At 30.2% G+C, this 23,770-nt stretch overlaps 1 protein-coding gene and 1 long non-coding RNA gene across 3 annotated transcripts in view; one reads left to right on the forward strand and one right to left on the reverse strand.

Moving 5' to 3' along the window:
• Positions 1-23,770, reverse strand: part of LOC123268775 (homeobox protein 2) — a 165,918-nt gene that overhangs the window by 49,844 nt on the left and 92,304 nt on the right. For both annotated transcript variants that reach the window (XM_044734132.1, XM_044734131.1), the window contains exon 4: positions 4,330-4,422. In XM_044734132.1, the coding sequence (XP_044590067.1) occupies positions 4,330-4,422 (93 nt within the window). The remainder of the gene's footprint in view (positions 1-4,329; positions 4,423-23,770) is intronic.
• On the forward strand, positions 1,610-22,699 carry LOC123268796. The gene is made up of 3 exons (XR_006510302.1): positions 1,610-1,830; positions 10,639-10,644; positions 22,688-22,699. It is a non-coding gene; the product is annotated as an uncharacterized LOC123268796 (long non-coding RNA).

The following is a 23,770-nucleotide window of genomic DNA, read 5'->3' on the forward strand; positions in this document are numbered from 1 at the left end:
AAATTGGCAATATCGTAGGAAGCCCGTAGCTGTTTTCCCCGAAGCAAACTGGATCGATTTTGGGTACATCAGCTTCTGTGATGATAAAAAAGAATAAGAAAAAACAAAGATTTTCATGATGCAGAAAGTAACAGCGGGCTCTTTCTTGCGCCCAATATATTCTACCCTGTTACTTTTGGCACTAAGAACTCTATTTCCGTAAAGAATTATTCCTTTATTTTTGTGTCTATATCCGAACGGTTACACGAAATTACAAAAACTCTGGGATTCAATTAGACCGAGTGGTCTTGCTAGGTCCAACGGGAAGAAATTAAGATTAAATTATAACATTTTATTTTCTTATATCGTTTTATGCGCACCATCTTGAGAGCAAGGAAACAAAAGTGAAAAAGTTTTTCACCATTCGCCTCAATTGTTTCGTTTTTATTGCGGCTTCAGAACTATATTATATTAAGCTGGATCTTTCATTATAATAACAACTACAGTTGTATGCACTGTCATTAAATTTATATTACTTATAAACCAAAAAAAGTCGTTAAACCCATAAGAAATTCAAATCTGTCTGCCTTTATTGTTTTACTTGTTTAATTTAGAGCTTTGCTCAATTTTCAGCACCAATTATTTACCTTGTAATTGGGTAATAACGTCTGTTTTTTTATTCATTCATGTCTTTCTTTCAGAAAACGATTGTATTGAATGAAAACCACTTAGATAAGTAATTTTGATGAATTATTATAAATAATTATCAGTTTATTAAAAATTTTTTAAATCGAGATATTAAATAATTTATAACTTCAGAAGTCAACCTACCCGTGAAAAATTTTCTAATATGGTCTATTAATAACTTTTTATTTTTAATAGAAATATTTTTATCAATTATCATATCGTGTAAATCAAAAATTGGTTTAATAGTTGATTAAAATAAAAACTAATATCAGAAAAGCTCCTTAAAATAGTAAAAGAATCTATTTTATTATTGAAACTTAACTCTCTTGTAAGGAAAAGATTTAACGATCACGCGCCCTCTGTTAGATGACCTGAGTCAAAATATAAATTCCAATTTGAGCCTCAAAATCCTCAGTGAGGTTTTTGAGGGCAAATTTGGAATTTCAAGATAGATTTCAATATGGAAAGTAGTCACGATTTGAGCCTCAAAATCCTACTTATGGACGGTTTTACAACTTTGAGGGTAAAAATAGAACTTCAGAATTCACGTTTGAACCTCAAACCTTCACAATATTCTTCAATAATTTTACTATTAAAAATTTTAAATGAATATGGCACTATTGTTTTTTAAATCCTCCCTGCATTTTTTAAATAAACAAATGGTTTTATCTGATAAAATCAAGCCGTTCAAAAGTTATGAGAGGTTTACATACATCCACACATACATCCACACACACACACACACATACAGACGTACGTACATACATACAGACACCATCGTGGAAATAGTCAGGGAAGCTTTCTAGGACATCAAAACGTCGAGATTTGATGAAAACTCGATTTTCGAAAAACGGGGTAAAAACAATAACTTCCCGAAATTTTTAAAAATTTTCAATTTTTTTAGCGGGAAGTTAAAAATGGCGGAGTCATCGTGGGCATAATCCAAATTTCGACCGAGTATAAATCAAATTACACGAGATATTTTTTCGGATTATATGCCGTGTAATCTTACGCGATGTAACCAGAAAAATTACTCGATTAAATCGGAGATTACACGGAGTATAATCCAAAAATAATTTAGTATAATCTGGAGTATATTTGCTATTTTCTGAAATTTTTTTTCACCACAGATATCACTGAGTATAATATGACAGGATATGCTGTGTCATTTTGTTCTTTCCGTGTACTAGGCCTGATATGGATATATCAGGCCGATGATTAGATACAAAGGAAACAAAGATAAAAGAGTCATTTTATTTTTCAACAAATTTGGACTATAGATTATTTGATCAGCAAATGTTACACTAGTCTCACTAGCAATTAAGTATAGTGAAGAAAAATTTTGAAATGCAGCTCGGTCGAATTAACTAAACCAATTTACAGGAAATTGGGTAGAATTCGATAGTAATTGGCTATCGAGTCACTTGAAATAGAGGAGTTTCAAGATCCCCAAGGGTGTTTATCAACGGTACAAGCTTGCAGTGAGCACTGGTGCGACGTATTGTAGACCGCCAGTAGAAAAGCCAAGCAACTTCATTGGATGCAATTCGATCCAGTGGGTTGTTGCCCAGTAGTTTATTTGATATCCGTCCCTTTCGCTCCTTGATCCGTGGACCTTTCTGCTCCTTGTTTTCTCAGTACCTTCGGAGGTTAGCGGTGAACCAATCTCGATTACCGCGGCACTCTGACGTGTGTATCCGTATATACTCTATTCTGCAAGGGCATCGATGAGCGGATTTCAGTTTAGTCCCCAAATTCAATGCCTTTTGCTCTGCTCTGAGGAAATCAAAACCACAGGTCCGAGTTACTTCTCTATGAGCTGAGCACGTAAAGACCTTGACGGTAATCCACGAGCCAGATTCCAACCCCTGTGTCGCCACCTCCATTTCCGATCCTTTCAATCTCTTATATAATCTAATGGCTTATTCCTTTACTCTCGCTTCCTGACAATAACCACGCTTGGGGTTTCTTGTAACAGGTGTGTGATTTTGTTCTGTCGAGGGGAAAACGCTGATATAGCAAAAATATAAAACATGTTTCGGAACTTTTAAAATACACAACTCATAATTATTATTCAGTTTTTAATAGAAGCTATGCAGTTTTTAACGAAAATTGCAAATCCTACCAAAAAATGAGGCTTTTTGTTCAAAACTTCGCCAAAAATTTTTATTTTTACTTTCTTTCCCTTCGTCCAAACACAAACTATACATACACTGAAAAAATATTCACCCAGTACAAGAGAAAAAGTTTTGTAACCAAGAAAATCATATTGAAGAGCTTCATCGTCATGATGTAAACATGAAAATTTTTGAACAGAGAAATTTTTCTTGGTTTAAATAAATTTTACTTAATTAAAAAATTTTTCATCTTTATTCAAGACAATGAAGCTCTTCAAAAAAAATTATCTTGGTTCTAGAATTTTTCTATTGAATCAAGTTTTTTTTTTGTCTTTTGAATCAGTAACAGAAAAAATTTGGTTTTTTAATTTCAGAGAACTTTTTTTGAGGGGTCAAGGAAAATGAGGTCCTGATGGCTGAATTTTCAAAAATTTTGAACAAAAATTTCATAAAGTATCGGTCGAATGTGTAACTTTCTTATGCCAAAACAAATATTTTGAATCAAACGTTTCATTTGAAATATTAGAAAAAAAATGGTTTAAATATATCTTTGTTGAGCCTTCGAAACCCACCTAATCCCTCAATCTAGATGATTAAATTATATAATTCTTCAATAATGAGCACTCTCAAATATTTTGTATTGTAGGAGTATAATGTATAATGACCTCAAAGAATTGATTATCCTACTAACCGGTATTTAAATAAAAAACTATAGAAATTTAATCAACATAGAAAATGAAAAAAATCCTTAGAAATTTACTAGGTTTAATGTTCTTTAGAAAAACTGTTGGTATTAAAGTACGAAAATAAAAAAGGTGCTCAAGTTAAAAAACCCATTGACCTGGATGGCATGAATAGCGGCATTAAGTCATTTCATTATTAAATAAATGGATAAGTGAATGGAATCCACAATCTGCAAATAAACTATATAAATAAAAGTGGTAAAAGAGGAAAATATCATTACAACCTCTAGTACTACTTAAGCCTGAGGTGCTTCGTAATTCCAATTGTCGACAAATCCTCTTTAGTAATCCAATAGTGATGCTAATTATAGGTTACTCACCCACCTATAATGCCCGGTGTGCTGCTCCTGATTCTCGCACTCCACTCGCTGAATGACGAGTGACAAGTTGATCTCATTAACCGACTAAGTACAATCGCAGTCTACAGTGACAGAGAACAAATGTGGAGAAGAAGCATTCGTCGAGAGGGAGAAAAGAAAGAATAAAAAAGTAAAGCTCGAAGCTAATAAGTAAGAAGGAATGGTTCGCAGCTTAAAGGTAGTCAACAGACATAGCTTTATTGGATTTGCTTTTAAGGCGATTCTTTTTAGGCTTCTCTCTGAAAAATCTATGCCTGCTAATATTACGACCAAGCAAAAAATTCTGATGAATGGTGAATAAAACTTTTTAGTTAATAATATGGCGGTGGTTATTAAGAATTCAGACATTTATGATTTCGAGTATAATTATGATAAAACGCGATTTCTTGTCTAAATGACAGTGAGGTGATGAGATTGTCAAACTTTTATTAAGCTTTTACTCACCAACATCTTGGGAGCCACCCCAGGTGCCCAACTGCGCTTGTCGGGCCAAACGAGACAAAGCATCTACGTAGACGCGAGAAGCTGCTGCTGCCCCTGAAACAGAAAAGAATAATTATTTGTTAATTGATGTAAATTGTTTTGTATTATCAAAGTTTCAAGTTTTTTACAGGTTAACTCACGGAAAGTGAATTATTTCTTTTAATTTATTATAATTTAATTTGAGGGTTTTTATACTTTGGATGAACTGGTGCCTGAGAAAATTATTCGATACCTTCAACGGGAAAAAACAGTTTTTTAATTATCATGTAAGAAATTTAAAATTATTGAATAATTTGTCTGTATTTTGTACAAGTTCCAAATTGGAATTAGGCATAAATTTCCATTAAAATCAATTATGGACAAATATTTCAGTAGAGAAATTTTCCGATTTTGCCTAATATATAGGATGATCTAATTATATATAGCCATATCAGGCTACGTGTGAGATAAATGAATTTTACTAATTTTTCTAACGACGAAATTATTGACAGTAGAAACTTAAAATTGTTCAGTAAAGAAATCAAATTATTGGTTTAAAAATAGTAATTTTTTTTCTTCAGAGTAAATTTATTTATATTTTAATTCGAGCATAATCTATAAAGGTGCAAATCATCTGTACATAGAACCAGAATACAGTGCAATAGTTTACAAAAGAAGAAAAAATATCTCATTAGTGACTAGTCGATCTTAAAACCTAACCAATATTTCAACTTCCTCTGAAGTAACTTTTGTGGGCAATTTAGTGTTTTTAAATTGTTAGGCAGAAGGTTAAAATATTTTATTGTAATATAATAAGCATTTTTAGTGCTAATAGTCTTTTTAATTTAAAGTATCTTCGTTTGAAATGATTTTCGTGGTTTAAGATCAGTTTTCTTATGCCAAGTTTTTCTCAGTATTTTTTTTACAGATTTTCAGAAAAAATTTTATGTCAAACTGTTTGAACAATTTCAACAGTCAAACAGTAAAACTGACATTTTTCTAAATCCATGTACTAATAAAGTAATTATTCAGTTAGTTTACTAGAAGATAAGTTGGTAAATAAAAAATAGAAATTTCTGAAGGTTATTCTAAGAGAAAATACCGTCTATTCTGGCGGCTGAATAACAGAAGGGTTGAGGATTGAATTCACCCTCTGACCCTTGATTTACCCTCGCATTTCTGCTTTTCTGTATCCCTGGTCTGTCTTCTTCATTCATCCATTCTCCGTTCACTTTCCATGTCTATATCTATATCTATATCTAAGTACACAATAATTTAACGTACTCCCTCTTGAGACACGTTAATTAAACTAATTTTATCGATTTGATAATTCCAATTAATTGGATTCCATTTAACATATTAATTAGTGTCTGAAGAAATTTGATAACGCACGACACAACTTTAGTTTTACTTTCTCTATCCCATTTCCCTCTTTTAATATCCTTTATATTTCGAAGCTGAACTCGACTCATTTAAAATCGAGACTGATGAGTAAGCAAAAAGCGGCGAGTGTTAGCTATTACCACCCTCTTCAAATCGAGACAAAAGCACCACATTACACGGAGACAACCACGGAATATCAATGTCAAGATCCCCGAAATGAGGGAGCGATGGCTGCAACGAGGGCGAGCCAATTTGCATTATTTTTATTTTTTTTACTTATTCTTTCATAAATTATCGCTCCTCGATAACAATATCTAATACTTTTTCTCTTATTTTTATTCCCATTAAATTTATTCCAATAAAAAGTTACTACTAAAATCAATGCTGAGGTATAATAAAAATTATTCCAAGTATTTTGGACTCTAAAAAATAAATGATTTAAAATTATTATTACGATGAAAAGTTCTCAAAAAGTTATTGGCTCAATATTTTGAATTATAAAATAAAAATTTCAATGCTAATTACGATACAAAATTTGGAGACATTTCAATTGATGAAAAATTGATTGTAAGGGAAGAGGGGGGGGGGGGCAAAATGGGCCCTTTAAGAAAAAAATGTTGATATCCTTAGTGTTTTTCTCTGATTTTACTTTTTTTTAGTCCCTTGCCAAGTATTTGACCTCAATTTGCTCATTAAAAATGAAAAATTGAAAATGTGGGGCAAAATGGGCCACCTGGAGAAAATTTTTATAATATGAGTTTTTCAGCTTGTTTCACTTTTTTTGCCTTTTACTGAGTTTATGGTATTAATTTTTTTGTGTATATCGAAATTAAAAAATTGAGAAAAGTGGGGTAGAACGGGCCCCCCAAAAAACTCAATATGTTTCTTATTTGTTTTATATTTTGAATTTTTTTTATTATGTATTCAGTATAAAAAATTAGGATAACAATAGACCCTAAAAAGCCATCCCTGCAACTTCCCACTAACTCCATACCTAAGCGCTCCACATTTCACGCCAAAAGCAATAATAAATCAGGTAAAAAATGTCGGAGTAATTTAAAAAAAAAAACGCGTTTTTTTAATTATTTCGACAATGGTATCTCTCAAACTAATCAATCAATTTCAGTCGCGTTAACGGCGATCAACGCGGGTTTCTAAGCTTAAAAACCGATCAGTTTTTCGAATCGATTGGTGTAGTGAAGCCAATAAAAATGTATCACAAAAAAAAAACAATTTTTTAGAATTTTTTGACGATATCTAACAAATGAATTAACCGATTTAAAAAAAAATTAAAGGCATTCTATGCAGTCTTTCTAGAACAAAAAGATTATTTATCACTAACCAAACAATCGGACGTGAAATTTCAAAGATGTGTTAAAAAAATACTTTTTTTAATTTTTTAAAATTAAATATCTCTTGAACCATTCAACCGATTTTGACGTTATTGGCGGTTATTAAAGTGATTTTTTAAGCTCTAAAAATCATCTCGTTGAATAAAAAACGATCCAGGAATAAATGTCAGAGTTATGTAAGAAAAAAAAAACACTTTTTCCCTGATATTTTGTTCACGATACCTCACAAACGAATCGACCTATTTTGATCACGTTGACGGCAATCGAGGCAGTTTTTTAAGCTTAAGAGCTGATTAGTTTTTGAAAACGATTGATTCAGCAGATTAAAATTTATTAAAAAAAAAACATTTTCTGAAAATTTTATTTTCGAGATTACTCAAAATCTATTGGCCCGAATTACCTTAAATATTATAAAATATTTAGGGGCAAAGAAACTCTTTCGATTGCTGTCAATTCCGTTTGAATCAGTCGAGCCGTTTAAAAGTTATGAGAGGTTTACGTTCATACACACGCACACACACACACACACACACACACACACACACACACACACACACACACACACACCATCGCAAAAATAGTCAGGGAAGCTTCTGTAAAATAAATAGTTTTTTAACAAAAAATATAATAAATAATGCTGTTATTTAACTCGCGACCTAGTTCGTACTTTACCTATATAATTTTTTCTATAATTCAAAAATTCTAGAACACGTTTAACTGAAAAATATTCTTTGGTTTTTAAAGTCTAATCAGCCCATTATACCTCCCAAACACTTCGAGAGTTGAAAATGTTGAGGGCCCATTTTGCCCCCAAATATTTTTGGATATTGAAAATTTTAGGGGGCCCATTTTGCCCCTAGGGACCCATTTTGTCCCCCCCCCCTTTCCCCTATATAATGATAATAAATACCATAGAATAACCCATAACTAACATAACTAATAACTGTAGTTAGTAAACAAAGTTTTAAATATAGTAAATAAAGGTCCAAAAATACAAAAAAAAAAAAACGAATTCAAATTTTTATCATAAATCGATGTTTTGTACGTATTATATACCGTATGATTCAATTCTTGACAGACGAATCCAAATTTTATTAAATAAAAAAAATGTTATTGATGGTTTCAATAATATAAATATAATAATTAATAATAATTCCGCTTACAAACATTACTTCTTATTTCTAACTTATCTTATACTTTGTACATAAATCCTTAGCTTAGTTACAAGAATCAAGTATCAAAAATTTCCTACTACTACTTAAGTCTTGTACTAACAATATTTAACTTCAGAGAACAAAATTTAACTCAAAAAATACAAAAAATACCTTGGGTTGCACATTTCGCCCCCTTACCAGCGGAAAAAAAGAAGACCGAGGTCAAGAAAAAACCGCTATACCTCACACAAGACATCCATCTGCACACATTATCTTGACTTCCGTTTCCGCTGTATCCTTCTACTTTTAATTACCCTGATATTGAATTTAAATTACCCTAAACCATCCTTACACTATTAGTATAAATAATCAATAGTATAAATAATTGGGTAGTTAAAATTCTAGTGAAATAAGTACTACAAAAATACATTATTTTTTTATTACTGTTCGAAGAAATTAAAATTTTCGGTAAATAATATCATATTCTTTAATTTTTTAATAATGAAAAAATTTTTCCATAAAAAAAAATTATTACAACATAGTTAAAAAAAAAATTGTGATTTATAGTTCAAAATTTTAGTTATTAACTTTAGTATCAAAAATTTCCATTTCAAATTCTTACCTGAGATTAATTTATATTATTTATCATTTAAAACTTAACAATATAAATATTTAAATCTTAAAAATTAATTTTATGAAACTAATAAAAAGATGATAATAAAAAGAATGTGAAATAAATGTAATTTAAATCTTGAAAGACGTAAATGAAAATAAAATAAAGATCCGTCATTAAACATGTCTTCAATTATAAAACATGAGAATTTAATTCAAGAGTCACTTATTCGTAACTGGCAAGAGACATTATTGTTACCCTAACGATGAATACGGGTTGAATTTAAAGTTGCTTACAATGGTACCGTGTAGCTGAGTGTCAGTATACACCAATGAAAAACAGTGTAAGGAAATAAAGTAACATTAAATGTATAAAGGGGGTGCATGAATTTAATTTAATACTTTATAAAAGAGGGAAGTTTCAGTGTATAAGTGAGTTGAATAAGCGAAATTCGATAAGATTACCAGACAAATAAATGTCGTATGCTATTTATCGTTACGTTAATGCTCTACTGCACCTTATAGCGTTTTCAATGTGCTACTAATTCAATCCTGTTTATAAATGCGTACGTGACCCCATTTATCACAGTTTATTGCGACTTTGAAAGATAATCAACAATCAGTGTCATTCTTTATCAATAAAAGAAGTGGAAGTTTTTTTTTATTTTTATTCCTTTAAGTTTATTTAAAGGAAAAAAGAAAAACTGTATTAAATATTTATTGTATTATCGAATTTGTCAGTGCAAAGAAATTGAATCTTCGTAACACTAATACCCCTCGTTATAAAAAAAGTGTGCAGTATACAAATAGTCCAAGTAAACCACAGCACGGAAGCAGTTTCAATTGAATTCTGATAGACGGGAGAACATTCGAGCGTAGAATCTATCGATAATTGAAAATTAAGCTCCGCGGCCAGGCGAGAAGCAAAACAAAACGAATTGGTTGCGATGTTAGAGGGTTGTCAAATGAAATTCAATATTCCTGGCAACGATACTGTACACCGTTCTGCACGGCATATAATATAAATCACCAAAAAATGTCCTGCCCGGTGGATTACACTGACGAGTCGTTAAAATAACGATACTTTATGTATTTGTATTCTAGGGATGGGACAAAAAAAACAAATTGTGTTTTACGACATGCTTTTATGGCAGCTAATATTTTAATTTTGGAAAAATAGCCGAGAAGTCGATAGTAAAAAATTAATCGGAGAGAAATGGGAAAATCAACATGCGAAATTGGGACTAAAAAATGGACTATGAAAATTACATTCAACAAAAACTGAAAAATATCGGTGGTGAAGTTTTCTGATGTGGACATTGAATAATTTTTTAATTTTTCAATTTTTTAGAAATTTTTACGTCAATTAACATGTCATGTTTAACGAAAATCGGTTAAATTAAGTAGTTGATTGAACTAAAATCCAAAGTCAGATCTTAAGGAAAGTAAAAAATTATTTCGATTTTAGAACTTAACACTCTTGTAAGGAGAAGATTCAGAGATCATGCGCCCTCTGTGAAAACATAAATCTGAATCGATAACTGAAAAAAATGGATCGAGAACAAATAAATAAATTAAAAAAAAAAAAAATCCGAAAAAATGGTAATTGGCGTGAAATAAATAAAAAAGTATGATTTGTAAAAACTGAAAAGCAGAACTAAAAATGAAAGATATTTACGAAAAACGAACAATTATTTGATTGATAAATAACCAATGTTATTTATTATCCGACTATATTAATTTTTTCTTCCACAACTTTGAATTTCGCTCTCCCCTAAAGCTGCAAAAAGTGATCGGTGAAAATAGCCGCTGTTATGAAAATAATTAAGCTTTCCTTTTTCTGTGACCTGCGATTGTCGTTCCAATTTACTGGCATGTAACAGTAATCGATTATCAAAAAAGACTTCAATTGATCAATATGAAAATAGTCATAACTTTAATTGATAAAGACTTAACAATTCTAATTTTACCGATTTCTCAATATAAAAATATAATTTTCTAATTACCAACTTAAAAGTAAAGTATCTTTAGAAATAACCTCTCATAAAGAATAAAAAGGCGAATCTTTTATTCCGCAAGTATTGAAGATTACGGAAAAGTTTTAGCGGCACAAAAATTAGCTCGAAATATTTCTCCAACATCCCCGGTACCCATAACAGAATGAAAGAAAAACTTTACCCTATTAATATCGGATTTCTTATTGAAAAAGGCAAAACGTCGAGTAAGAGATAAAAAAGCCGAGGAAGCAGTCAATTAGTCGATCTCTCGATTCTGTAGCAATTTCACGAGCGTCTGAATACAGGAGTGTCTCTAAGGAATTCATCACTCCCTTCAGACTCGAGTACACCAAACAAGTATTGAAAGATGAATTTTTTCCCTAGTGCTGTACCAGCAAATAAGAATAAGAGCCTCCAGTCTATTCATCATTTCTCATGGCGAGAAAAGCGTCATGGGACCTCTAAAAAATTAAATTTTATCACACCACTGAGCTGAAGAGTATCTAAAAAGTGTAAAAGAAAGGTAAGTGAGCAAGATAATGCACAGGAGAGTTGCCAAGAGAAAGATGAATGGTGAGCATAAAAGTGTATAATAAATAAGCTTGGGATTACGGCGGATATCCACTCAAGAAGAGAAAATACATGCATGGGAATGTACAACCGGGTAAGAAAAGGGAAATTGTTCGTTCAATCCCTTACCAACCCTTAAACCTTACATCCTTATACGTTTCAAGTTTTCTATTTAAATTTATTTATATTTCGATTGAATATAATTGTTTAAATGTTTACTAAAATTTTTAAAAATCTAAAATTGAAGTCATTCATACTTAAAATATTTAGCAGTATTTTTCTTATTCACTGAACTGAGCTCTAGCTGTTATTATAGCGCGCATGCGCATAGGGAACAAATTTTTCGTGTAACAAAAAAGAAACTACTAGTTTAGTTCCTCATTAATTACAATTAACCAAGACCAAGTTGAAATTGAGATCCCAAATTTTTTACGAACAATTAAAAAAATTATGTAAATAATGAATGTTTGTAAAGTGATTGTGTTTTCAAGCTACAAGCATTTTTTTTATTGCTCGACGGATAAAACTTTCAGTTAATTTTAATAATTTTCTTGTTTCTTTTACTTTAAACTAATTTTTGAAGTTCATAAAATTAACCTTTATTGAGTTATTTGTACAACAATATAAAAATTATGTTAGTTCAGTGTACTAACAAGAGTATAAAAATGTAAATAGTTGCAAAGAAGAGAAAAAAAATTTCTTTTCGATAGTAGAGCGCTCTCTATTGTGAATCGTTGAATAACTTGCACTTAAAATTAAAATTATAAATTAAATACAATCATAAAAATTAATTATAATTTATTTTGTGATAGCGATAAATTTCGTCAGTAATTATGGTTGGTACTTTAATTGCGGTCGAGGTGACAAATGCAAGTAGTCATAAGTTTTGAGGATATGATAAAAAGCTCCAAATTTGTCATTGTTCACCACAAGTTTAGTATTATTACCTCAAATTTATCATCTATTTATCAGAAATATGGTATAAATTTTAGCTAAGTGAAAAATAACTTGAATTAACTGTGATATTAAAATAATTTATCAACAATTAATAAATTCTTTTGTCAGTGATCTAGAAATTAACACCTAAAATGTTCAATATTTAAAAAATAAATTTTTACTAGTGGTAAAATATTTTTAAAAGTGTGAAGTGTGTCTTTGAGTTCTTCAACACCCCTTACATCCATTGCAATCCAGTATCAAGTCAACTCAACAGCTCGTGTATAGATGAGGTATGAATTTTGTCTGATACCTCGTAGGTTTTTCTTTAGGCCGGAAACTCGTCGTTTAACAGAGGGAGATAAGTTTACAATGGAAAAAAAAAAAAAAAAAATTGAAAACGATGTTACCTTGGATCTGAGAAAGGAAGTGAAGAGAAAGTGAAAAAAATATGATGATGTAGCGAGAGGGAGCTTTCTTGGGTCTAGAGAGTTAAAGCGAGTGAGTTACAAGGGGTGGAAAAAACCAGATGCCTCCAAATCTCTCTCCCTCTCTCTCTCTCTCTCTTCTTTGGCTGCTCTTTCATGCTTGCTATTTCGCGATTTCGCGTGGCTTCTCTCGAGAGCTACGCACGGTATTAATGGGAACATAACAATAAGTAGTGATGTAGGGAAGTCGGAAGGAGAAGCAAGGAGGAAAAGGGGAAAAAGAGAAGAAGAAGAAGAAGAAGAAGAGGTAAAGCTCTTCTGTGAAGTCTACTCTGCCTATCGTAAACTCTACACCCATTTTTACTTATGATGGCTTTTTGCATTTTTACGGCACCACCTTTATCCCTCAAGGGTTCTTCCAAAGATTCAAGATCTCTTTGACCTCTGATTATGATGCTGATGGCGTCAATAAGAAGGTTCTATTGATTTTATTGAGACGAGAAATAAAATTTTTTATTATTTACTTTTATTTCTGATGTTAATGAGGCTTTTAAATCCGCAAGAGTGGCTCCAATGTTTTTTTAATTTATGCGCTCCAAGTCATTATTTCTCTTCTAATTGCTTCTTTAGTAATTGGGGTTGTTTCTTGGATATTAATGAACTGAAAGACTGTAATAAGGTTATACATGTCAGTTGTCCCTATGATTTAATTTAGTCAACTAGTTTATCATGTAATTGGTGAGGAGTAGTATCCACGCCAAATAGGGTAGTTTGGAAAATTTTTATTTTCGATTATTTTCTCAATTTTTTGATATTTTATAGCACCTATCGAAAAATCCTTCATGACAAATTTTAAGGTTCATTTTCATTAATTGTCAAAAAGATATCGAATTTTTAAGAATCTCGCCGATTTTGATCATAACTTCTTTAATAATGGTCCAATCCGAATTTTTTCCCACAAAATCTCCTTTTTTATGGACTCTTTAGAAAAAAGAAATGCAATAAAAGTTGTTTAAAGTACATACCTATGTGATTCTTGAGTTTGAGACTCGAATACTTTTTTTTCAAAGAGAGTAAATATTTTAATTTTTTTTAACACAACCTACACACAAGTAGAATACAGAAACTTTGTGACAGGTATATATACGAATATATATCGTTATTATAAAATGGGTTTTTGTGGTTAAATTTAGTACGCTTAAAAACGCCTTGACCTAAATTTGTACTTATTCATTGTTTTACATGATTTTCGATGATAGTCAATTACTTACGTTATGTTTTTGAAGCAGTTCAAAAATCAAATTCTTCAAAATAATTTTCTTGATTCAAGATTTTTTCTCTTGAATCAACTTTTTTTTATCAGTATAAGCTGGCTTCGTCATATTTTTCAATAAATTATTAGTAATTGATTTTATCATAACAGTATTATATTTTAATTTACTTCAGAAGTACCTAAAATATGTAAGTAGCGATAAAAAAAATTATAAAATCACTAAGCCAAAATTTTCTCTCAATTACAATTCGTAATCACCGACAATCGCAGCGTCACTTGATGTTGTGAGTTACTTCTACATTAATTAATTTTAATGAAGAATATATATTTAGCTAACTAATATAGCCGCTGCTACCTATTGTTACAAATTTAACATTCATGTTCTTTGACAAACGCTTGGCAATGTAGATTCATTTGCGTAGCATTTGTTACAGTATGATTCATATCACAATGTTAGTGTAAAATGTTCTATAAATATAATTAAAATATCTTCCTATTACTTCTTCCCTTCATAATTATGTTCATTATTTTTCTCCAAAAATTATAAAAAAATATTTCTTAACGTCAACCGTAAAAATTTTTATGAATTATACATTACAATAAAATTTTATCCGAAAAAATTTCTAGACGCTAATTTTCATGGTTTTAAAGTTTGATAGTTTTTCTGAATTATTGCGAGTATTCTTATCTCAAAAATTAACATATTCATGATTCATAAAAATATCAGTCTTCAGAAATGAACTTATGGAATTTTTCACACATACTTAGCTATAACATATGCTGGATAAAATTTTTATTTTATAGACAATCCAACTCTACAGAATATTTAAAAAGTTAATAGAAAGATATAAAATTTAAATCTAATGGTTATAAATTTATTTTCTCAAGTTACATAAAAGTCAGATAAAATTATATTTTCTTTACGTTTACTGGGAAATGTTCCAACAATACATTTCGTGATTTATGCATTATTTTCATATCCTTTGTTTTCAAACGAGCTTTCACGTTCTGTGTAATCGAATCCGTCGAAAGATAAATTTACAGTTGAATTGTTTGTGTAGAATTGTAATAGGATATTTTTGAGAAATTCAAACTGTGGTTCTTTTTTTATTTTTTTTTCGCTTTTACTTTACTTTTATTGGTAGTAGATTTTTTCAGGCTTTATTCACTTCACTATCGAATTGTCGAGTATTAAAATTAAATGATACATCCTAAATCATAATATAAAAGAAATCCGATAATAATAAAAATGAGTTTAATCAAAAAGTTTACTTTGGTGGCGAACCGAAGATAAGCTGCACCGAGTCATAAATAAAAACAATACAAACTCACATTGGCTTATGTTCTATTCTGTTCGAACGAACGCGAATAATGCCACCAGGATTTTCTTAGTCTATATGAACAAAGCCGCAAGGATCGGTGTAATGGTGAAATACTGTTCCAATCTCTATGAAATGAAGATAAGACACAAAAAATTTACGATATTTCATCGATTGGAAAATCTGTATTATGAGAGAATTATTTTCTTTATGATATACTACCAATGAAATACAATCGTAAAAATGAAAATTTTTTTTTCATATCTTGTCTATAGACAATAGTCAGTTATAAAAATCGATACCATTCATTCATACTTTTTTTGCGCTGAACTGAATAATAATGATATCATTTTCCATTGAAAGAATCGTTGTAAGGTAATGTTAATTAATTAATAATGTTAATTATTATTCAAGTACGTTTTCTGTAAAATATTAACAAAGAGTGATAACTTTTACAATAAACAAAAATAAAATTGAACATAAAAAAAAATGGAATAATTAAGCCTTATTTTACTATAGTCAGACAGTATCAGTCTACTTTAAAATCATTCAATACTACGCAGTTTAGTTTAAACATCTTCATTATGTAAATGTAAATGAAATAAAATTTCACTAGAGTAAATTAAAAAAATCAATGAGGAAAATCAAAATAGTATCGAAAAGTAACGAGAAATAATTTTTTTTTTTCTGTGGATGGTAAAATTCTAAAGCTATATAACTCAAATACGAAATAAATAAGATTGTCAATTGAACTCAGAGTCTTTTTTCAATTAACAATTGAAAAAAAAAAATTTAATTGAAATAAATTAAATAATAAATATTTGATAAAAGTTCCTTAACTCTGCTAAGCACGAATTTTTGTACAACTTTTCAACATTTTAAATAAATTTTCATTCAAATGATATATTTCTGTCGATTCAACGATCAGCATTAAATATAACAAAAAATTTCTTTCCACTCATAATTTTATCATGAAACTATAAAAAAATCCTTTGTTACAATTAGAAGACTGTAATTTTTTTCTCTTTTTAGAAACAAAACCTAAAAATAAAAAACTAAAAAATAAAGAGATGCTCAAATGAAATCTCTTATTTTAAGGAATAAAATTTAAATTAAGGAGAGTGTGGACAAATCTATCCATTTGTTATTTAATTGAAGTAAAAAAGTTTATATAGTGAATAATGAGAGTTAACTTTGCAATAATAGGACTCAGGAGGAAATTAAAGCTCACAATAAAACGAAAAAACAAAAGAGGGAAAAAATATTGGGAAGTCCATTGAAAACTGTTCAATGGCAAGTGGAAATTTTATTTCACTCGAATTTCAGCCAACTATTTTCCCCTACAAATGTACGCTTTTCACATAATATTTTTTTTTTCACTTTAGTTACCCTTGAGAACAAAATAAATACCGAAAAAATATATATACACAGAAAAATTCGAGTATCACTATTGCGAAAGTACGGAAGCATGTTCGAATTCAAGTACGAATCCTGTTTAGTTGGACGATTGGGTTTGTTCGTTCGGTTACTGCTTCTTGACGAAAACTACCCCTTTTCGTTTCCAAAGCACATCAAATATATATATACATATATATAGCAGTAAATGGTTTTGGGTATGAGTGCGGGATCCCGCAGAGCAGCCGCAAACAAGGTGCAAGGGTGGAGGGCAATTTTGGTCTTGCTCAGCGTTTCCAACCGATCGAAGTGAGTCTACATCTCCACCAGCTACTCGTCCCTTACATCTATATCTATCTATGTAGTTTGACTAGTACCTAACGACCAACCACAATACTTGCAACCAGATGCTTTGCTTTCTATACACAATCATATATGTCCAATCCGCATCCAAATCCACCCAAAATTATCCGCTTCTTACGTAATTGGTCTTTGATTTACAGAAAAGTTGGAGAAACCAATTTAAGATCGGTCGTACCAAGCGTTTATTAATGCTGAAGCAATCTAATGTCATGTACAATGAGAACTTTAAGCTGATATCTGCAAAAACACTTTAGATCTGACCAAATTGTCAGATAGAGACAATTTCAAGATCCTATCAATTGTGTTTTCGTGAGAAAATTTTCTGATATGATCAATTGTCATATAAGACCTAATATATGTCCTAATCGGTTCCTATATAGGTTCATCTAATTATATTCGGTCATATTAGTCTGTATATTAATGTAATAAATTAATTGTTATTGTTATTAAATATAGTAGTGTAAAAAATCTGCAGAATTCCTCCGATGATTCCGCCGGAAATCCTGAGGAATTCATATTTTGACACAAGTGCTCTGGATCAAATCCCGAAGAATTCTGAATTAACACTGGATAAAATCATGGAAAATTATTTTATCGAAAAGTTACAGAAATAATTTTAGAATAGAATTGAATAAAAATTTTATATATAGACTTAACGAAAATTTTTTTCTCTCCGGAATTTCAACTTGAAAAACTTGAAGTTGTTCACTTGCACTGTAAATTGTTTCCAATATACAATTATTAACAGTATGATTTTATGCAAAACTTTGGAAAGAATATTAACAATTTTTTTTATCAATGACAATTGAAAACTTGTACAATTAGCATGAATATTTATAACAAAAATTCGCATAAATCTAAAGGAACTTTAAATTAACAGGACTTTTGAACAGTAGCTTAATTGTTTATCGAGTCGAGTAGTTAAACTTTTTAATTAGGAGCACAAAGTTAATATTACTGATACTTCTTGATGCTTAAGCTCTGAAAAAGTTAATAAATTTATGAATAAGCTTCTACCATATTATGTGGCACAACTCTAAGTACCTTCAAACGAGCATAATTACATTCTGACTCCAACTCTGTTGAAATACCTTAATCATAAGGAAATTGGCCTTTATTCATTACCGTATATTTTATATAAGCTCTATAAAAAGGCCTAAATGTTTTTTTCATCTCAAAATGCGACAGTATAATGCACGACCATATTTCTGAAAAAAAAGTTGATCTCGAATCTTTTTTATAGCTTCATTTTATCAAAAATGAGGGCTAATTTGTTACTACTTGTCATCGATTGTTTTCACTTCTACGGTGATAGTATCGCCAGCTGCAATGTATCATACACCGTTTCTCATTCATCAAAGTAGAACTCAATTATTTGGCTGAAGCTCAAAAATTTTCTCTATACACCACTTCGAGAAAGAGTAATGATCATTGAGTACGACGTATATATTGAACTCGAACATAAAAGTGCATTTGGTGTTTATTGATTTATGGAGATTTAATGAAGATTCTAGATAGAAACAATGACGTTATTTGTCATTTGAACGATTATTTTTTTACCACAACAGTGTACCGCCTGCGGTACTCGACCAAAATTTGCGCACAGCGAAATGTCACCCATTTCTCTCCTTGATTAATCGACTTCACTTTTAAATGTATTGTTTTCCCAGTTAAACTCTATTATTTAAACTAAAAAAAGTATATTTCAATGCTTTTTTTAGTTTTGTTATACATTTTAGAGTACGCCGCAGTCAGGCATTGTTTAAAATTGATTAAAATTTTTTTGTGTTCAATTAAGAATTCGAAACTGAATGAGTGTTTTTCTAGTTACTTAATCATCAATAAAATACAAACAGCTTATTGAATTACTGGTTAAACTTTTTTTATTGATTTAGGTGTCAGATTAATTGATAAGTAATCAAGTCGACCCTAAATAAAGTAATTGGATGTAAGACCACAGAACTTACATTTAAGAAATTGATACAATTTTAAAGAAATATATAATCTTCTTAAAGACACTTGTAAACTTTGATCATTTGAAGTTATTCGTCGAATCCTTTTAAGATGCTTTTTCTTTAATTGATATTGGAAAAAACGGAGCATTAATCTGTCATCGGCTAAACTACATTGATAGAAGGATTTCTTAGCATTTAAGAAGATTTCATTGTATTTAAGAAATCATTTCTTAAACATCATTTCTTAGTATTTAAAAAATATTTCTTAGTATTTAAAAAATATTTCTTAATATTTAAGAAATATTTCTTAATATTTAAGAAATATTTCTTAAATACTAAGAAATATAGACATTTCTTAAATATTAAGAAATATCTCTTAAATACTAAGAAATATTTTTTAAATACTAAAAAATGATGTTTAAGAAATGATTTCTAAAATACAAAGAAATCTTCTTAAATACTAAGAAATCGTTCTATCAGTGTATGTCTGCACTAAAAAAAAATCTGGAAAATGGTTGACCCTAAAGGTCATCCCTGTAACTTTCTGCTAATTCCACATCTAAACGCTTAAAATTGCACTTATGACCTTTTTAAGCTTTTCGAGCTCAAAAATATAATTTATATATTATTTCAAGCTCTCCGAGCTCATAAAGTTAGCTGTTCTAAGCTTTTGAGCTCTTCGAGCTTAAAAGTCTGATAGAAGTTTGATAAAACAGTATTATTTTAATTTTCAAACTGCAATAATTTCTGAATGCATAAATCGATTTTCATGCACGCAAAAAAAATTTTGTTAAAATAACCTAAGATATTTTGTAGTAACAAATGAATTTGTTAACATAGGGATAACAAATTATATGTTAAAATAACAAAAATTAGGTTATAACAAGTTATCGATATGTTATAACAACAAAATAGTTTTGTTATTATAGCAAAATCTCTGTTGATTCGACAAAATACTTTAGTTGGTATAACAAATTTTTTTGTTGAAACAGCAAAATCATTCGATTAAAATAACAAAGAGAATTTGTTGGAGTAACAGAGACAATTAGTTAAAGTAATAAAGAAAATTTGTAATAATAACAATGAGAATTTATTGGAATAACAAATAAATTTGTTTGAGTAAATTTTATAAAAATACATTTAAAAATATGCTACAATAAGCTATAGCTGATTTGGAAAATATTTTGGCAACAAATTAGTTTTGTTATTGCAACAAAATCACTTTGTAACAGCAAGAAAATCATTTTGTTGCAGCAACAAAGTCATTCTGTGACAGCAACAAAATAATTTTGTTAGAGCAACAAATCGATTTTTTGATTTAACAAACTGGTTTGTTAGTATAACTATAAACATTTTGTTAATGCAACTAATAGATTTGTTGCTATAACTACACTCATTTGTTACCACATCTTATTAGTGGATTTCATAGAAATCTAACTATTGCATTTGTCCTCATGACGCAACTTTTGAAAAATTTTGGTATTTTCTGACTTAGTTCGTCAAGCTGGTTCAGAAAATGCCATTAGTTCAAAAGTTTATATATGTATGTATTTATATATATATATATATATATATATATACGATATAACGCGGCTTATCCGGACGATAGCGTCTATAGTTGTTAATGGATCCTTTTCAAACTCAACATACTTCATTTTTAGACAAATACCAAGGCCAAGTTCAAAGATGAGCTTAATCGGTCAAGTAGTTCAGAAATTATATGGTTTCAAAATTTTCAAAATCCTAAAAATTTACTTTTTGGCTGATTCTTTCGCGCATAACTTTTGAATGAAATAACCTATCGAATTTTTGTAAATATCATTTTAAAGTCCATTAAACAAGCTTCAATTTTCATGTAATTTTATTTACCTAAACTGAAAATAACCTATTCGTCTGTAGGTTTTTAATGGAATTTTTAGTAGATTTCATAGAAATCTAACTATTGCATTTGTCCTCATGACGCAACTTTTGAAAAATTTTGGTATTTTCTGACTTAGTTCGTCAAGCTGGTTCAGAAAATGCCATTAGTTCAAAAGTTTATATATGTATGTATTTATATATCTATATATATATATATATATATATATATATATATATATATATATATATATATATATACGATATAACGCGGCTTATCCGGACGATAGCGTCTATAGTTGTTAATGGATCCTTTTCAAACTCAACATACTTCATTTTTAGACAAATACCAAGGCCAAGTTCAAAGATGAGCTTAATCGGTCAAGTAGTTCAGAAATTATATGGTTTCAAAATTTTCAAAATCCTAAAAATTTACTTTTTGGCTGATTCTTTCGCGCATAACTTTTGAATGAAATAACCTATCGAATTTTTGTATTTTATTATGTTATAATATAAAATTAAAATTTTGTGTTAAAATATTGAAAATAAAAAATTCGTAAAAAGAAAATAAATGTAAAAAATTTTAAGTTATTATATAATAATTAATAAATAAATAAATTATGTTGTTATTATTATATATAATTAATAAATAAATAAATTATTATTAATATTTATAATGAAAATTTACTTTATGTGAAATCTACTTCTATTTCGGCTGCCGAATGGCCTTTTTTTTCAGTTATCCCGTCTTTTGTTATTTCAACAAAATCGTTTTTATGCGTGCGCGGTTAGCAGTATTCTACGCAGTTTTTCAAAATCTATGATATACTTTTGAACACAAACTGATCAAACCGAAAATCTTAGAGAAATTTGAAAAATTCACTTTTTCCGAATTTTTTCGACGACGATCCAATCAACCGATTTTCACGCTCTAGGTGGTGATCGACGTGGTTTTTTAGGCTTTTATAATTATTTTATTTCATCAAAATCGATCCAAAAAGAAATGTCGAAATTATGTGAAAGAAACACTTTTTTCTAAATTTTTCGTTTTCGATAACTCTCGAACGAATCAACCGATTTTGACGGGACTGGTGGCAATCGACGTGGTTTTCTAAACTTAAGAGCGGATGAGTTTTTGAAAGTGATCGGTGGAGCCGTTTTGAAGTTATTCTAAAAAAACGATTTTTTGAAAATTTTATTTTTGAGATTTCTCAAAATCTAGCGAACTGAATCGATTCAAATTTTCACCAAATTTAATGGCAATGATACTCTTTGGATTGCCACCTATTTCGATCCGATCAGCCGAGCCGTTAAAAAGTTATATGAAGTTTACATACACACACACACACACACACACACACACACACACACACACACACACACACACACACACACACACACACACACACACACATGTCAGGACATGGATGTTTTCGGACGTATCTTCACCGCTTCAAGCATGATGATTCACCGGAGTGCCCGTCCTGCCCAGGAATCAATGAAGACGCGGAGCACGTTTTCTTTGAGTGCCCACGATTTTACCCACAGCGCGATGAGCTGGAGATGATCCTGAAGAAGAAAATCCAACCAGAGACAATAGTAGAAGCAATGCTGTCATCAGAGGCTGCCTGGAACGCCGCAAACACGTTTGCAACAGAAGTCCTTATAGACTTGCGTTCCATCGAAAGAAAAAGAGCAAATGACAACAACTAGAAGAAAGGTAAAATAATACCTAGTTACCAGAAGGAAGAGCAGTCGCTATATCCTCCCCCCACGAAGTAATGCCTAACGGCGGTTTCCATGAGGGATTAGAGGAAAGAGGAAAGGGGTTTAGGGTTTAGTGGGTAGGGGCGTTAGCGTCGAGTTTTAGTATGACGCTGCGTCGAGTCGCCACATATCCAGGCCAAACAGCTACGCCTAGAATCCGTAAAAAGGATTCCCCCCCCCTAAGGAAAAAAACACACACACACACACACACACACAGCCGCACGGACACCATCGCGGGAATAGTCAGGGAAGCTTCCTGAGACCTTAAAACGTCGAGATCTGATGAAAACTCGATTTTTGCAAAACAGGGTAAAGCCAATAACTTCCCGATTTTTGAAAATTTTCAATTTTCTTAACGGAAAGTTAAAAATATACATAGATATATTTGGCCATATCAGGCTATATATAAGAATATAAAAATACTGTAAAATATAAAAATTCTTTACCGAAAAGTATAAACACTTATAAACAAAAGTTTTAATTTTAAATCCCTAAAAATAATATAGTTATCTTAGATGTTTCGAAAATGTTGCTACTCATAAATAACTGCATTAATTCCGTTCTCGCAAGAATCTCAAGAACTTGCTCCGTAATTTTGCCTTTGGATTATTGATATAGCACTGTTGCAATAAAAAAAAAAATCATAATTGATAACAACATGGCAAGAGATAGATCAAAGCATACTTTAAAAAGTGGTTGCAAAGCTCTCATAAAATGTATTTATTAAAAACATTGTTATTGTTATTGTTGTTGTTGAGGAGCGCAATCCTACAGAGACTCACTATGCAATCAAAAATATTTATCAAATAATAAAGTACATGAGATAAAATGAGAGCAATGTTGAATGTTGTTAATGCAGACTGAAAAGTAATAAAAAGTTTTTTATAATACAACGAATATCGAAGGGAACAGAGATGGAAATCCAATATCAATGAAATATTTTAATAAAAGTGATTGAATATTTTCACAAGTTTTATCGATAAATATAGATATAAATCTTTTATACTTAAATAAATAAAATTATATTTTGAGAATGATCAAACGGAGTATTCGAGCGCTGAA

This window comes from Cotesia glomerata, linkage group LG7 (assembly GCF_020080835.1).
Source record: "Cotesia glomerata isolate CgM1 linkage group LG7, MPM_Cglom_v2.3, whole genome shotgun sequence".
Classification (NCBI taxonomy): Eukaryota; Metazoa; Arthropoda; class Insecta; order Hymenoptera; family Braconidae; genus Cotesia; species Cotesia glomerata.